This window comes from Amblyomma mixtum, chromosome 3 (genome assembly GCF_055824585.1).
Source record: "Amblyomma mixtum isolate Tamu chromosome 3, ASM5582458v1, whole genome shotgun sequence".
Classification (NCBI taxonomy): domain Eukaryota; kingdom Metazoa; phylum Arthropoda; class Arachnida; order Ixodida; family Ixodidae; genus Amblyomma; species Amblyomma mixtum.
Window position 1 is genome coordinate 99,694,404 of NC_143014.1, and position 17,279 is coordinate 99,711,682.

The 17,279-nt window shown below is 54.4% G+C and overlaps 1 protein-coding gene across 2 annotated transcripts in view; it reads left to right on the top strand.

The window, feature by feature from the left end:
* Nucleotides 1-17,279, top strand: part of Rhp (GTP-Rho-binding protein rhophilin) — a 160,491-nt gene that overhangs the window by 59,725 nt on the left and 83,487 nt on the right. The window contains exon 1 of one of the 2 annotated variants that reach the window (XM_089580406.1): nt 941-1,333. The exons of the other annotated variant lie outside the window; for it this stretch is intronic. Coding sequence (XP_089436532.1) covers nt 1,295-1,333 — 39 coding nt within the window. The 5' untranslated portion in view covers nt 941-1,294. Of the gene's footprint in view, nt 1-940; nt 1,334-17,279 lie in introns of those variants that run through there. 2 annotated transcript variants of the gene reach the window in all.

The following is a 17,279-nucleotide window of genomic DNA, read 5'->3' on the forward strand; positions in this document are numbered from 1 at the left end:
GGAGGCGATGTATTCGGGGTGATTCCGTGCCGTCGATGAGCAAAATGTTTTCAAACCTTCCGATTGTGTGTTTTTGTTTCCTTGCGACCTAGTTTCAACGCGCCTTGTCAGCGCTGCTGCGGGACTATTGGAAGTGTCTGCGATAGTGTCAAGAGTCGCGGTGTCAGTGACTTCCACACTTTTTTTTCGGAAGCGATGACAAAGAACTTGATAATGCATCGGGTGGCTGTTCGTCGGGCATGTCGTGGTACGCGGAGTCCATTCACAACATACGTGAGGCGTGATAAACCGGAGCGTCCCCGACGTCTTTTATTACGCGGCGAAGAACGCGGTGTCGGTAACATTTTAACACACATTGCGCGTAACACACGTCGTCGTGCGTGTTGATTTCGGCGAAGCGTGCGGCGCTTTCCTCGGTTCACTCGTATACGAGGCTCGCGTCAGCCAAGTGATGCGTTCTCCGCGCAGCGTGCGAAGGCGAGCCGGCGCTTGGCATGCGCTTGGCGTCCGTCTGAGGTCGGTACTCTGCGTACGACGGTGGTGTGTAATTTAGCTTGGCCATGCCGGCGTGAATCATGGCCAGCGGGGAAGGGCAGCGGGGGAAGGCAAGGTCCGGCCAGAGGTTGCCCAGTGACGTCGATCGCCGGGGATGCTCGCGCGTCGCAAAGAAGCGACGGCGGCGGGCGGAGAGGAGAAAGGTGGGCGCAGAAAAACACCCCGCAGGCAAGGGCGGCGAAAGAGAAAAGAGAAAGTCGCGCAGGTGCGCGCGCGGCGCTTTTCATTGGCTGCCTTCCTTGTTTGCCGTCTTTTCGGTCGTTTTTTATTTTACGCACTCTCTCTCTCTCTCCTCTTCCATTGCGTTCTGCCTTTCGCTCGTTAGGCTTTCGTTTCTCCGTGCGTCTATCTCTTTCTGTCGCACGTCACTCGGCTTCCCCCTCCCGCCGCCTCCCCCACCCGGCGTGCATGCCGACGAGCGGCGTCCGCCGTGTGTCGTCTCCGCCGCGCGGACCTGTGCTGCGCGCGTTGTCATCCGTCCACACCGCTGGCGGCGCTCGTCCCGCCGCCGTGCCGATCCCACCTGCGACCGAGGCTGAAACCGTACACCGTGCTGCCAGCTCCGCCGCGACGCTCTCGGGGACGACAGAGCGCCTGTCTCGGAACCCTACCCGTCTCCGTGCGCGAAGGTTTCGGCGCCTGCGGATTCATTCGCAGCGGCGCCCGCGCAACGAGCGGTCCACTCACCTGCTGAGCCGGAGCCGGCAAACGCTGGGCGACGACGTTCCGTGTGTGAACCATGGCTTCAAGTCTGCGCTACCCGCAGTTCCGCAAACGGGTAAGTGCGTTGTTTACGGCGCGCTCCCTGCTGCTGTGGTCACGTGCTGTAGAGTCCGAAAGTGTAACGCGACCGGATGAGTGGTAACTTCCGTGGTACAAGCTTTTAGCAGCCCAGCCTCTCACCTTCCAACACGTTTTGGCCGCCCTCTAACCTCTTTTCGCCTTTGCTGGGGCAATTTACTTGCGCCATAACAACTCGTCGATCGACAGAATAAGGTCTATCTTTGGGAGAATTTGTTTCTCTAGGGAAACAAATTCGCGTGTTCAAGGGTCAGCGCTGATGTTGAAACAGGTATAACTGAAACTCTGAAGGCTATTTTCACGTGCCTCGCATACGTAAATAACGTGGGCACAATAAGGAATGAGGCACAATGTTCGGAAAAATGTTTAATGACATTCGCATTGTTCCCGACATTGCGCCTCATGTTTGCCAAATATTCTTTCTCGGTATGGTGTGCTGGCTAATCAAGATGAGTCGATAGGGCTGTTTTATAGTGTTATTATGCATGGAATTGACTGCTGTTCTCTGCTGTTTGGAGAACTCAGCGTGGCAGCGGTTTTTTTTGTGTGCTTTGAAACATCCTGGTAAAGCTGATGTCACAGCTTACGTTCCGGACAAAACGCGAACCATCAGCAGCGAAAACCCGGGGAGGCCTGCAGCCACGACGAGCAGCAGTTAACTCGTCGAAGTTGCCTCATTTTTGGCCGTCCGCACTGTGTAACCAGCTTGTAACGAGCGAGCATACGCTGGTGCTGTGTCCGCTCAGTTATTCGTAGTGGAGCAAATGGGTGGACACCGCCTGAACAAACGGCGCGGCGGGCCGCTGTTGGCAGCGCCTTTCGTGCGCTCAAGGCTACGCGAGGGGACCCTCAATGGCTGTTGCGAGGCGCCCGCCATTTCCGTGCTGCGCAGCGTCCGTCCACGAGGGCTGTCCAGCCGGACTCCTCTGCGTCTTCGTTATGTGCATGTCACACAGTATTCGTGCTGCCCCACCAATGCAGGTGGACCTGAACGCTCTGGGAATTCCCCTTAACTCATCATTGTGACAACTCTGCATGTATCCCTGTTGGAAGTGACGCTGGCTGAAGAAAATTAATACCCCGAGTGGGCTGTAACATTTGGGAGAGGCTGACGGCGGAGTATTAATTTGGTTCAGCAGGAAATGCGGACTTTCCTTCCTCGAATATATGTGCTGCACAATGGACAGCTTCCTGCAATTGCGCCGCTAGATATATATGTGCGGGAGAACAATTCCTGTTTTCTGGGGGAGACAGTGGACGCGTTCCAGTCAGTGCGTCCGCGCGCATCGACTGGAACTTCTCTATTATTATGCGTGCCTGACAGACATGCTTAAATCTCGATGAGCCGTGAAAAACGTGACGTCAGTGAACTTAAGAAAAAGCTAACCAGATACTTGTTCCAAAAATCACTTCTTCTTAGTAACGGAGGTAGCAAAAGTAGAGGTAGTGAAAGTTACTACCTCAAGAAGCTAATGAAGAAGGTATTCGCAAACAAAAAGGTAAAAGCATTTACGAAGAAAATGAGTGGAAACTGTTTTCGCATGTGTTGCGCAGGTTCTTCATATGCTGTGTCGGCGTGGTTGTTAAATTTGTGTGCACTAAAAAATTAAAAAAAGCCATTAGCTCAATTTGACCAATGCCCGACACCAGTAAGCACTGCTAGAGTGTGCTGGCCGTAGATCACACGTAGGCTTAGATATATATGGGGCATTACGTGTACAAACCATGCGAGGCGAAGGCATCGAACAATTATCCCTACCGGGTGCACACACAAAGGTTCAGAATGCCAGAAAAGCACAAATCAGAAAGGGTCGCACAAGCGCGACACGCGCACTGGTCACCTTTCTGAGTCTTTTAGTGCGCTCTGTAAATCTCTCAGTTACGGGCTATAGTGGCCCTTACAATTTGAGCTATCGATACAGCCTTAATTATGAAGCTGCGATCGTGTAAACAGGTTGGTCTACCGAACGGTACGACGCTGCAGAAATCTTTAATTACAAAACCATTTTAATCACAACAGTTTTGTCTCAATTATTTTCTGCGACTCTATTTTAGGGTTAAAGGAATGCTTACTACCAGGTATTAACTAGCTACCACAGGTAGTAAAAGGTAAATGGCCTACTTTTACTACCAACCTTGAAGAGGTATAGAAATATTTAGTATAAAGAAATTAGTAAAAAGCAGTCAGAGTTAGTAGCTGATGCACTTACAACCTTTCTTTACAAGTGATATATGCTGAATTGCTATAGCGTGGTGCCAAAGAGCTTGCGTAAAATCTTGCGCATTGAGCTGAATGCAGGCGTCATAAACTGCGCACTGATGATGATGATTGTCATGGCCACCATTAAGTGGTCTCCTTAAAAGGGAGCGTGGAAATAAGCTAGATGCCTCGATAAAGAAAAGTATTGTGTATTGCATCATGTGGCTTGTTGTGTTGCAGTTGAGAGTTCTATATCGAGCGTAGCAATGCGGTGGTCATAAAGAGCCAACTGCGCGCGCCCACTTGCCACTGTGCAGGCGCGATTGGCCTGACACAGGCGGAGCTTGGCTTCTTACTTAGGTGCCCTACATTAATTGCTGTAACATGCTCACGAGGTGGCTATATTCCGAGGCATGTAAGAATGGTCTGGCGTAGCGTTATCGCTTCTTCCGGAAGGTAAAAAAAATGGATGCGGCCGCGCATGTGTTCAGCTTGCGCCCCGCATAAGCGGTAACGGTATCGTAAAACACTTCTCCGTCCCCATTAGCTCGTAACCGTAGAGTGGAGGTGCGTGCTTCGAATGCGGCACAACCTTCACGTCACCGTTAGCGCAAGCGCGCCTGGTCTGAGCGGTGCGCTCATATCCGCTTTAAATGTCACTACGCGCATGTGCAGTACGCATGCACCCGTCACCATCGCGACGTCCCTGTGCACGCGATTCTCAAGGGCTTCTCGGATATCAGCAACAGACACAGCGAACCCAATTGTAGGCGCATCGCATCGTAGCGAATTAACGACCGGATGTCTCTCCACTTTAAAAAGTAATGGTTTTCATAACCAAGTTCGGTTAAAAGTGCTTAAAGTGTCCGCGGACGCCATGTTGCTTTCGCTGCAATATAAAATCTCGAGGTTACCAGACCAGCCAGGAGGTGTTGATTTTTCTCGGTTCTCGCGGTCACTGTTTCAGTCATTGCCCGGCTGGGCGGTGGCTGCTGTCGATAACGTCCGGGAAAAAGCGCATAATGTGCGCACCGTACGCTTGCGCAGCCTTCGTCAAAAGTCTTTAGGCCTCAGAGTTTGCTTGCATAGTTTAGCAGCCATGGCTCGCCCGAAGTTCTAAGTCTTCGGAGCTGTGCGGACGTTTCGGACTTCAGGGGTGGAGTAACTGTAACGCCACCAGCCTGCGCTCATAAGCATGACCTTCCGCGCTCTGGCGGAGCCGTGTGTGGCGTGCGTCAGCTGACAGGGCTGCGTCGAGAGCACCTATGCAAGCAGTGCTATCAGCCAACCGGGGGTTTCTGATCGCCCAGACTTTGGTCACGCGTTTCTCGCCTCCCCGGCGGCTGACAGCTGCAATTTTTAGGCATGGCAGTGGAATAACTGCAGCGCCGCCTGTGCACTACAGGTCGCCCGTCTTGTGATACCGCGGCTGGTTGTTCATCAGGCAGCGCGGTAGAACAGTCCGGCAGGCACTTTATGTTCCTCGAAATGACGCAATTTCATGCAACGAAGCGCTGTAGCGGCCGCCTCGCAGGAACGCCGCAGGTGTAGCGGTCCGTGGGGTGGGGATGGGCATCGGGTCTCGACGACTGCGCAAGCGCCGCGCACGCCCGAGGAGCATGCGCTATTCGAGCTGCCATGTTTTGAAACATGCCGCACTTGGCCCCTACGGAGAAAAAAACGGAAAAAATGCGGAGCGAGAGTCAGGCGGGCAGCGCCCGTGGCGCAATGTTTTTTAGCTTTGACGGGACGAGCTTGAAAGCAAGGCAACGCGCGCGCAACAAACAGCTCCACACCCGCCGCGTGCGGCGCCTGCGGGATGCATTCCGGCGGCGGCTCGGAGCCAGAGGGAGGCGGCCATTAGCGGGGAGGCGCCCGGCATTCCTCGTCCCTCGCGTCAGGACCGCTTCGGTCGCGCGACAGCCGCTGACGAAGCGGCTTCGGCGGGATATCGTAGGTAGTGGCTCTATACCTCTCTATACTCCGTTCGCTGCACAATATGCGTGCAGGTCACGGTGTATAGCGTTGGCTGAGCGAGAGAGTTCGTCTACCGACGGAGCACGCGCTGCGTTTTTGCTTGCCTCGCACATTTGTGTGCACATGAGCCCGGCTTTCTCGCGAATGACGCCGACCGGAGTGGCTTCACTCTTGCGACAGGCATGCCCTATCCATGGGCTCGTACACTGGCGTCGGCACGTGATAACTTTGAAGTCGCCACGACAGTTTCACCAGGAATTGATGTGCTCACACTTTGGAAATGAAACGAATGACAATACATGCAGTTTATGTATACATAAAACTGCTTTATAGTAGTGCCAGGAAGGCGAGAGCCCTAAACTCACAGTTTGCGGAAGGGATTGCTGCGCTAAACGTATTAATGGCTTCCGAAGCAGCAAGTACCATTTCCAGGTCTCTAACACAGGATGTTATGTCGCTATATGATTGGACGCCAAATGAAGCATGTTTTCGCTAAATGGATGAAGGCTGTGACGTCACGTGTTTTTTTTTTTTAATTTCTTCCTTATAGCATCTCGGATCACTTTCTTCTTTTTCATTTGGGAAATGATGTCGAATACCTCACGTCAGCGGCGAAACAATCTCACCGTTTGGCTATGTAGCTACAAGACAAAACAATACGCGCTATTTATTATGATATTCACTGCTGTGTTAAATGACGTTGATTTTTCTAGTTTCGGAAAGTAGCCTATGGGCTGACCTTTTTCCTATCCCATGTCCATTAATCGGGTGGGCTTTTCTTCAGTGCGCAACTCTAGGCTGTGCAGCACGCCTGCTGTATGTCTACGCCAATCAATTTTGTGGTGTTTGTGCGATATGAACCATCTTTTGTGGCCTTTAAAGATCAAAATACTTTGTAAAGCAGCAGCTGTTACGAGACCCTGATTATTGTGCTTTAACTTACAGACAGCTCCGATACTCATAGATGGAAACTTCGTCGTATTTGTTTCCTCATTTCTTAAGCAACCAATATCACATCAGCGAAACAAGCAGTGTTATAACTGAAATGATATCACTGGTGAAATATCTAGTGAAGCAGCGCTAAGGCATAGGGCCAAAGGGGAGAAAGGGACGAACACAGCGCTGAAATATGTCAGACCAACTCGCCCACCAGTTCATGCTGTACAACTTTATTTTTTGTACAAGGGGCTCTATCTTTTCTTAAAATCAGCGCTGTGTTCGTCCCTTTCTCCCCTTTGGCCCTGTGCCGTAGCGCTGCTTCACTAGATATGTCAGACCAACTCGCCCACCAGTTCATGCTGTATCACTGGTGAGTTGTTTCCTTGTCAGCATAAACCTTGGCTTTCTCTTTGCTCGCTGGTCTTGTTCTAAATTTGTTTTCTCAGTGTTTCTAAGGGAGCTACCCAGAAGTATGCCGGTTGATTTATTCATTAATATAACGGTACGGATTAATCGATTAAAAGTTATTACTGGAACATACTCGTATATGTGGCGATTGGGAAGTGCTATAGTTCGATAGTGTGAGCTTTCGGATGGCAGTAAGGTAACGTAGTCAGTTGTGTTCTCAAAGACAGTCTATCGTTGGTTCAGACAGCTCTGCGTGCTTTTGAACAGAGTGGTAGCGGTCTCCCTTTGTTTCGTGCTGCCTTGATGAGAGAAAACGCCCAGTTCGATATGTTACCCTGTGAATAGTAATTGAGCACGCGCGAGTACGGGTGGCCTAGTTTTCGCATGTTGCGCTGCGAAGTGCAGGCTTGCTTAGTTGTCCATGCCTAGCGGATGGCGGTGGTTTATTTTTATTTTTCGATTCCAGCGTATTCATTCGAGCCCCGAGCGTGACAACAGGGGCAAAGGAATTCCATTTTCCTCTCGCCTCGAAAGTTTATTCCAACAATCCGGTCTTTCGAACACTTCCACCCCGCTGTTTAAAAAAATGAGCTTTCTCGCTTGGAGGAGAAAAAAAATATATATAAAGAGCAACGAAAAGAAAGTACTCTTGGCTGGCGGGTGATCAGCGTTCGCGCAATAACGTTTTTTCCTCCGTCGCTTTCTCTTTCTTTGCTTTTTTTTTTTTAAGCGGAGCTTTTGAGAGGGCAGAAAATTGTCTACCCCCACCGTAATCACGTTGTGGGCATTCGTTCGAGGAGCGACACCTCTCTTCTTTCAACGTTTTCTTATTTTTCTGTCCTAACCCACTGACGACCTGCTAGGAGGACTGCGAAGGAAAAAAAAAGAGAGAGGAAAGGGGGGAGGGGAGCATGCGCAATCTATTTCTCTCTCGCCCGCCTTTTTATTATTATTATTATTCTTGTGGACACAGTTAACTGCCGTTGCCTCACCCCCTTTCCCGCGCGGAGGTAGAAAAAAAAAAAAAGAGAGAGAAAGCAGTTTCGCCTGTTTTTCGCCATCGGTTTGGGGCGGGCATAAAAGAGCGAAACTTGGAGAACCGTCCGGTCCCAAACCCGACACGCCTTTCTTTTTCGCTTTCTTTTTTTATTCTTCTTCTTCCGAGTGGAAACGCGGAAGCCGTCGGCGAGTGGCGCCTGAAAGAGGGAGATGTGGCCTGCCGGTGTAACGGGAGTGGAGGCGCCAACATTTGGCGACGAAACGGAGGAAACCGTGGCGCCTCGGCTAGCTCCGCAGTGGGTCGTCCGCCGGGACGCGGTGTGCGCTGATAGGCGGACGCTCTCCGGAGAACGCGATACCGCGCCGCCGCCGGCGGAGCTCTGCCGCTCTGCTCAGTTTAGTAAAAGACTTTTAATCAACCATAATTTACAGGCCGAGCATTTCGACCGCCTGGGCGACCAGAAGCCGCTGTTCTTCTTCCCCTTCAGCGCCAAGCCAGTCGAGCCAGGTGGTGATGGATAGAGAGGGTGGGGGGAAGGAACCCGACTGCTGAGCAGCCGGGCAATAGAATAGGCAATGGGCCAGGTCCGCATAGATACAGGGGCAGTTGGGACAGGAAGGGTCCGATCGATAGCGATAGAGGAAGAGGCGGGACGGGGTGATAACTGCATTCATCTGAATGTGCCGAAGAAGGCGAGACTCCGGCACCGTGAGTGATGGATGAGGCGGAGGGTAAAGGCGTTTGTCGAGGCGGAGCTCAAGGTAGACCTCTTTTATGGTGCGGCGAAGGGTGAGTCTCCCACCGTCCTCCGAGGGCTTGGGCCAGGGGATCAACGGTGCCCGGAAAAGTGTGTCGCGGGCGAGCTGATGGGCCAGCTCATTGCCGTCAATCCCTGAATGCCCAGGGACCCAGCGGAGGAAAACGATGGAAGGCTGCAGTGCGGAGACCGCTCGTTCGACCTCCTGTTGGAGAGAAGGGGTCAGGGTGCGTTTCTGTATGTGTTGCATAGCGGCTTGTGAGTCCGAATAGACTGTGTACTCTTGGAGAGAGGGAAGGAGGGAAAATGACTGGAGGGCATGCGCAATGGCGAGGACCTCGAGGGACAATGCGTCTGGAGGGTGTAGATACGGCCCGCTGGTGTGGGTTTCAGGAGCAGGGAGGTGTGGATGGTACAGGGCGTAGCCGCAGGAACCTCGAGGAGCCACGAAGGAGGCATCCGTGTAAGCTACACCCTGGGTATCAAAGAGAGGGGAATGGTGCTGTGCGGCCGCATGACGACGTCCGGCGTGCAGGACGGGGGACATGTTGGTCGGGAGGGGAAGGATACGAAGATTGGGGGCGGGGGTGGGAATAGGAGAGGTAAACGGGGAGATTGGAATGGGCGAGATACCCGCTTGAGTCAATAACCACTGACCCTGACGGGTAAGGGAAAGCCGGGCAAGCTGCGAGTCACGATGGAGACTGAGAAGAGAACGAAGAGGATGGAAGAGGCCTGTGGCAAAGAGCTTAGTGGTAGAGGTAGTGATAGGAAGGTTGAGAGCTGCCTTGTAGAGGCCCACAAGAGCAGTCTCGAGAGCGTTAAGTTGAGTCTGAGTGAAGGAAGCGTAGGGTGCAAAGTACAAGACCTTGTTGAGGGCCAGCGCGTGGGCAACTCGGCACGCGTGAGCCTCGTGGAGACCTGAGCGTCGAGTGACCACGCGCCGCAGGAGGTGAGTTACAGAGTGGCAGGTGGTGACAGCGCGGTGAAGGGATTGCACATTCTTAGCCGCATGCAAAGGGAAGCCAAGAACTTTGCACTGTGTGACGACAGGAATGGGAGAGCCAGAAAGGTGGAGAGAGACGAAGTGGTTGTGTGAGCGCTGGTAGGAGGAATGGCTGAGAAGGAGAAGCTCGGATTTCTCAGGAGCAGGAGAGAGGCCAGCGGTGGTGAGAAAGGAGTCGATGAGATCTAGGCCACGTTGCAGGGTGTCCTGTACGTGACCGGGAGATCCAGATGAACACCAGAGAGTGATGTCATCGGCGTAAAATATATGATGCAGGTCGGGAATTTCAGCTAGCTGGGAGGCGAGAGGGGCCATAGCAAGATTGAAAAGGGTAGGAGAGAGAACCGCACCTTGAGGAGTGCCTCGGGTGAGGTTGTGGGGGTCGGACAGATAGGTGTCGACTCGAAAGCGAGCGACACGTTTAGAGAGGAATGAGCGGATATAACAGTACATGCGGGAGCCACAGTCTAGGGAGGCGAGTTGGGAAAGGATGTGGTCGTGGCAAACACCGTCGAAGGCTTTGCGAACATCGACGGTCACAAGGGCGTGAATTTGAGTGGGGGTAGGTGACAGAAACGTGTGCTGGAGAACCAGAAACATGTCCTGTGCACAGACGTGGCGTCGGAAGCCGATGAGAGAATGAGGGAAGAACTCCCTCGTCTCGAGAAAATTAGAGAGGCGAGTCAGGGCCATTCGCTCAAGGGTCTTACCAACACATGATGTCAGGGAGATTGGGCGGAGGTTAGAGAGAGAGGGAGGCTTGCCCGGCTTTGGAATCATAGAAATGAGGGAGGAGGTCCAGGAGCTGGGCAGGCAGCCGCTGTCCCATGCATCATTGTAGGTTTTAAGGAGGAATTCTTTGGCGCAGTCAGGAAGGTTGCGAAGTGTGGTGTATGTAATGGCATCCTCACCGGGAGCCGAGCGTGTAGCATTAGCAGCCAGAGCCGATTCGAGCTCCCGGAGAGTGAAGGATTGGTCCAGATCGGGGTTAGGTCCACCGCAGTACACCGGGTAGGAGGGTGCCAGAGGGGGCGGGAGATAGAGAGAGGCGAGCTGATCAAAAACATCGGAGGGAGTTCCTTGAGTGAGGGCTTTAGCTAGAGTGGGAGCAAGGGCAGGCTTAGTGCCAAGGAGGGATTTGAAGAGAGACCATGTGGATCGCGAGTGCAATGCAGAGTCAAGACGGTCACAAAGAGCACTCCAACGAGAGTGCTCGAGGGAGGCGCAGTGGGCGACGATCTCGGCCCGCAAAGCAGTGATCCGGGAGGAAAGTTGGGCATTGTGTGGTTGGGAGCGAAAGGAGCGTTGAAGACGTTTACGGCGACGCCATAAACGGAGAAGGTGAGGATCTGGGTCTTGGATTGGGTAACGAGAGCGAACGCGACGGCTACTGGACGTGAGCGCTGCAGAGATGCGCGACGTCCAGTCGTCGTAGGATTGAAAGGAGTCGGAGGCGAGATTAGTGCGAAAAGCATGCCAGTCAGTGTGAATAATCGGATGACAGCGAGGGATGTGGGAGAGAGAGGTGGTGATATGGATGAGAAAGTGGTCACTTAGAAGAGTTTCGGCTGTCACCTGCCAGTGAAAGGAAAGTGAACCCCGAGAGAAAGTGAGGTCGGGTGTCGTAGGGCGTTGTGAGGCAGTGCCCGCTCGAGTAGGAGAGCCAGGAGTATTAAGAAGGGTGAGGTGGCGTTCCTGGGCCAGACAATGGAGGAGGCGGCCGGGTTTGAGGGTTTGTGGGTAGCCCCAGAGTGTGTGAGGGGCATTAAAGTCACCACCAAAGAGGAGATGGGAGGTAGAAGAAAGAGAGTGAAGGAATTTGCCCAGAGCAGAGAATAAAGAGGAAGTGACAGGGGGGTTGTAAAAAGACAAAAGGACGAGTGAGATGCGGGAAGAAGGGTGGTAATAAACCACACCAACTAAATATTTAAGGAGGGTGGAGGGGATGTCAATTTGCTCTACGAGCACGTCACTGCGTACATAAATAGACGCAAGTGGTGTGGCCGTAGTGGCATGGTAGGCGCGGTAGCCTGGGACATTGCGGGCCGTCCGGGTCTCCTGGAGAAGGAGAAAATGAGGTAGGGAGGGGCGGGTGAGTAGATACTGGTGGAGGGGGGTCTTATTGTGACAAAGATTTCGGCAGTTCCACTGCACAATCTCGAGGTCCTCGCCAAACGCCATTATGATAGAGGAGAGGAACGCGATGGTACGCGTTCCTTCTTTTTTGCCGGGGGCAGTGACTCATGGACGGATTGAAGCATAGATGCAAAGGATTCCAATTGCTTTGATTGTGCTTGGAGGGTGGTAAGGATCTGGAGAACCGAAGTTTCCAGCTGAACCAAGCGAGTGTGATGTGCCTGTGTGGTGGTTTCTACAAGGTCAGCCAAAGGGGCGACCTGGGCGCTGGAGGAAGGAGTGGTGAACGTGGCAAGGTGCTCATTTAGCTTGCTAAGCTGGGAGGTAAGAGAGGAGGTGGTTGTCTGGAGGGTTTGAGTCAAGGCATGTATCTGCTGTTGTAGATCGTGGGAAATGCGCTGCTGCTCTCGCTGCTGGCGTTCCAGCATTGCGAGCCGGAGGTCGAAGGAGCGGTTCTCATCAGTCAAGGATGGAGAGGGTGGTGTAGTGGAAGAGAGGGACGCTGGCACCGAGGATCCTTTAACTATGGCGGCATAGGAGCCTGGTGGTGACGTGATCGGAGATGATGGAGATTCATGATTAGAGGAGGAGGAGGAGGAGGAGGAGGAGGAGGGAGGGTTGGTGGGTTGAGTGGCCCGGCGCAAAGCTAGGCGTCGGAGGTATGCAGCTTTAGCACACTCGCGTTGCTTAGCAAGGATGAAGGGGCAAGTGGGGTCGAGGGAGGGGTGGGTGTTCACCTGGCAATGAACGCACCAGGGCTGGGCACACACATGAGCGGAAGGGTCAGCGGGTAGAGGAGCAGCACAGCGACGGCACTTGGCCGGAACGCTGTGCTGGGGGCACTGGTGGGCGCGATGGCCTAGAGTGAGACAACGGGTGCAGGTGGGAGGCTTAGGTTTATGAGGACGGCACCGGAAGGCAACGCGTTTGAAATAAACAAAGTGGGGGATGACGGTGCCAGCGAACGTTATGAGCACTGATTGAGTGGATCCCATCATGCGAGCAGCGAGAATATCTGTTTTGAAAGATTCCAGGTCATGCATGAGGTCATCAGGAGTGAAGTGGCCCCCGACGTTATGGATGACGCCGAGGCATGAGATGGGAGGATGGGGGGTGTAAGTTTTGATGGTGACAGGCTTACCATGAATCTGAAGATGCGTGACAGAGAGTAGGAGGTGGGCGGTGAGAGGAGAATGAGTCTTTAGAAACACAAGGCTTTGGGCTGGCTTGGCCTGAAGGGTGATGTCGGCACTGGTCTTCGAGGAAAGTTGAGCAGCGGAGGCGACTGCGGCGAGTACGTCGTAGAGAGGTAGCTTGGGGGTGAGGGTTCCAGGGGGAAGCTGGATGGCAACTGTGATGAGCTCGGCGCGGGGTCGGGCTGCGGTGGCAGGCTTACGGTTTGCACCGATGGTGGTCCAGCCGATTTCCTGGGAAGGAGTGTCGTCTGCCGGGGACGTCGTAAGGTCCATGTCTGAGTCCTCAGCCGGAGTCTCAGTGTGCGACGCGGGTGTCGGGCTTGAGGTCTTGGTGTCAGTGGGACCTTTGGCTGGAGTAGGTGCAGCGGCTCCAGCGGCGGCGACGAACGCAGCCGGCTGCGACGCGTCTATGGCCCCGAAGCCCTTGGCGTCCCTTGTAGCGTGGAGTTGGCTAGGTGTGGACGCTGCGCCGCCGACGAACGCTGCCGGCTGCGCCGCGGCCGTCGATCCGGTGCTCCCAGCGTCGCTCAAGGCGTGCAGTGCGGCAGGAATGTGATCGGTTGCGTGGGCGGCGTTGAACGTACCCGTTTGAGAGACGGCTGTCGACGTGGTTGGAACAGGACCCGCGGTGGCGGCATCGGTGGGTCTGGGCTGCAGGGGCTTGGTCAGACGCTGCATTGCGGCGGTGGAGGCGCGGCGCGTTAGGTTTAGCGAGGCGCCGCGCCGCTTCACAGTTTTGGAGACGCTTGGAGGGCCAGTTCGGCAGCGGGCCGTGATGCCGATGGTTTTCACGTGCTCCGGGAGCCTTCCTGAAGCGATGGAGTGTAAATCCAGGGGCGGGCGAGGCCCTGGACCCCGCGGGCTGGCGGTGTGCGTTACCTCGGCGGCTACAGTGGGTGCTTGGGTCGCTCGCCTTTGAAGGGGGCCGCTACGAAAGTCGACGCGAGCCGAGACTGCGGAGCCCCGTACGTGCGGGCCCGCCGTTTCCGGCCGAGCTCGTCCGCTCGTTGACGTCTCCTGGAGCTGGCTCTGCTACACGACACGCTTGGCCGGCGCTAGCGCCCATCCTGTCATGCTTTGGGAAACCGAAGCGCCGCGCTCTGAACTGGCACATGAGCACTTTTCCCAGCGTCGGCTCCGCGTTTTGCGCCATGGCGGAAATGTACCGGAGTCGAGTGCCCACATGCTGTCCCCGCCGGAAGCGCAGCAGCTTTTCACATGTCCCTCGTTTCTTGTGGCGCGCGAAGGTTCGTGCACGCGGTTCGTTGTATGCATGGTGTCGTCGTGAAAATTGATTGCCGAGGGTCAGGACACCTGTAGAAATCCGTACGCATGGCTGGTGGAGGCTTGCCTCAGTACGGTCCAAGCGAGCGAGACGCATACTTTGGCTGATGAGCGCTATAGCACAGCACCGAATAATGAATGGCACTTCTCGTTCGCTCTTGAACGCATTCGTTCTTGTTTTTTTACACTTTCATTTTGGATCAGGAGAGAGCCCACGGAGTGCCAATGCAGGTGGGAAAAATAGAAAGCTTGTGAGACAGTCGAACTTACGCGTTATGGGTCCGCAATGACGACCGACCACTGAACACTTTTCGCCGCGGAGAGGGGAAGAGGTGTGCCAGCTTAACCGGCCACGCGAAAACTGCTTGGACAAAGGCAAAAAGAACGCTCCTCATTCACCCTTGGGCAGTGACTGCGTGCCGGTTAAGTGCTCCTTTTAGTATTGCTGCCATAGCGGCCAATTACGCTTAGCTTCTACGTTGTGCCGAAATGGCCTTTCGCGCTGGTAAAAAAAAAAAAAAAAAAAAGCCGATAAAGTAGCGTCGGATTTGAACTAGCTTCGGTGATTAGTTAGGGGCCGCATAGCACTCTTTCATGACCCGCCAGGCTCGCATGCAGCTTAGTCGTCGTGCATTTCTGTGGCCCGACCGCGGACTGTGGCGACCTGCTTCCAGGAACGATTCCCCCCTCCCCCGCTCATGCGGCTCTGAATCTTCGTCGACCATTCTTCCGTTCACTCATATTTCCCATCAAGTTCCCCTTTGTGTCGGCTCGTCCCTAAGGAATGACCGAACGCTCAATGCGAAAAGCACAATAAAAGCTATATACGGCGGCAGCCTACCTGCGCGCCGTGTTTTCTTCATTTTTCGCCTTCGAACCGCCGAGCGCTCACTGCAACTGCACGAGCAGGCTGATTGCTCCTGGATACTGGCGGCCCAGCTTCCGCGTCGTTTTGTCAGTGCACGCCGCCAAAAGAGCGGAATAAAACGAAGACGCGGCCGCACCTTGCGGCGAGCAGAGAAGCCGCCGCGGAGAGCCCTCCCGGTGCTTCGACGGCGCGCCTGCGGCGGAAGCGCCTCGATGCCACGTTATTGATGAAAGGCTGTTCCGTTCCCTCACTACGTCCGTGTTCGTATTTTTTGCGCTCCTGTGTCTTTCCTGGGCTCACTGTGCATTGGGAAATCAGTGGCGTGTCATACGGTTTACGCGAGAAAACTACAGTAGCGCCGTTAGCTCCCTGCGCTGTGGGGCCGGCTTAACGATGAACTCGCATGTTGTTCCTCGGCGCACCGAGACCATGCCTCGCGTCCCTTCAGTGCGCGGGCGCCGGCCTTGTTTCAAAACGCGCTAACGTCGTCCGAACGGCCGGTGCTCGCATACGTGTACTCCCTTTTACCTAACCGTGTTACGTGAGCTTTCTAACGACAGGCCGCTCCGTTGTCGTTGCGTGCGCGGCGATAACAGGGGGGGGGGGGGGGGGGGGGGGGGGGACCGGTATACCAGCTGAGTGGAACAGCAGGGCGCGCCGCTGTCTCGTTGACAGTAACGAGGGCCGCCGTGCAGGGGGACATCGAGGCACGGATCTCGTGCGCAGCTGCAGTGGCGCCCGCGTGCTGGCCGCGGTGTCCGCGCCGGAGGCACGCCGCTCCCAGCCGGGGAGCCGCGCCGCCATTCGGGTCGCGCGGTCTGCCTCTGGCAGTGAACCTCGAAAGTGTCCGCCGGGCATTTCGCCGCAGTTTTCAGTTTGAATACGGTTCGGAAACTACACTCTGAGGGCTACGTCCGTGGAGGGACAAAAGCCTGTAGCTCCCGCTGTAGTTAGCCCGCCCCGCGCCATCGTCGACCACCCCGGATGCGAGCAAATCTCCAAATCCCATCTCTTCACCTGACTCCGTGCATGCCGCTCCCAACTGCGTTGCCGTTCCCTATCCTAACGGGGGGACTCTTGATTTCCGTTAGGATAGCATTAACGCGCGTTTGTTCTAATCCGCGGTGCTCCCTTTCCGCCTCTCAGTGTTACCCCCCATCGTTTTTATTTCCATGGCTCGCTGCCCTGTCCTCAATCTAATTGCGAGCATTTTCGTTAGCCTCCTAGTTTCTCCCCCTTTATGTTTCTACTGTCTGGATATACAGCTGTTATATGCGTACTTCCGACAAACATGGGTGAGCTGGTGCTCCTAACTTGATCACAGTGCCTGCTTGCTCGGGAGCAATGCAAAGCTGTGGATTGATTTCGACCACGTGAGATTCCATGAGGTGAATCCCATTCTCTGTATATGCGAGCATTGTAACGTTCCTCTTCGCTGTCATCGCCCCGGTCACTAGTATGAGGAGGTCGTGCTCATAGGAGCAGCCACCCATCAGGGGCTTCAGCTGACCCACTATAGGTATTGCGCTGTCGACGTTCATTATCGCTGCGAAATTGGTGCGTTTCGGTCCAACGCTAGCTTATAATTTGCCGCTTGGTGCAGAATTACGCTTTTGAAGTTTTCTTTTTTTCGTGGGCGCGCGTTAGGTCCCCACAGCGCAGGGTACCTGCAGGTTTTCTTGCCGTTTCATCAGCGCGTCGGTCGACTTCATACGCGTGGCTTTCAATCCCGAACATGACAGCCGCATTACAGTCGCCGCCACTTGGTCCGAATTGAGCGCGTGAACCCGTAATCGGATCTCGTTTCTGTAAATGAACTGGCATCGCGCCAGACGATGCGCCTAGTTGGTTCCGCGGCTTTTGTTCTTGCCGCTGAAGAGAGGTCGCGCTGCAGATACTGCTCGTCAGTACGCTATACCACTGATGCGTTGCTTTGAGGTCCACCATTTCGACAGCCGTCACTCTGGCAGCCATGTTTGGTATATTCAGGTTCCCACGAGTTTCGGGGAAGAACGAGTCTTTCCTTGCGCGATTGCACGCCCGTTTTCCAACAGCGTATACGTCTCGATGTGCCGATGTATGCGTCTCGATATAGCTCTGAGTCAACCTTCGCTGCATGGGTAATTGGTCTGAAACGGAGAAATGGCTTCAC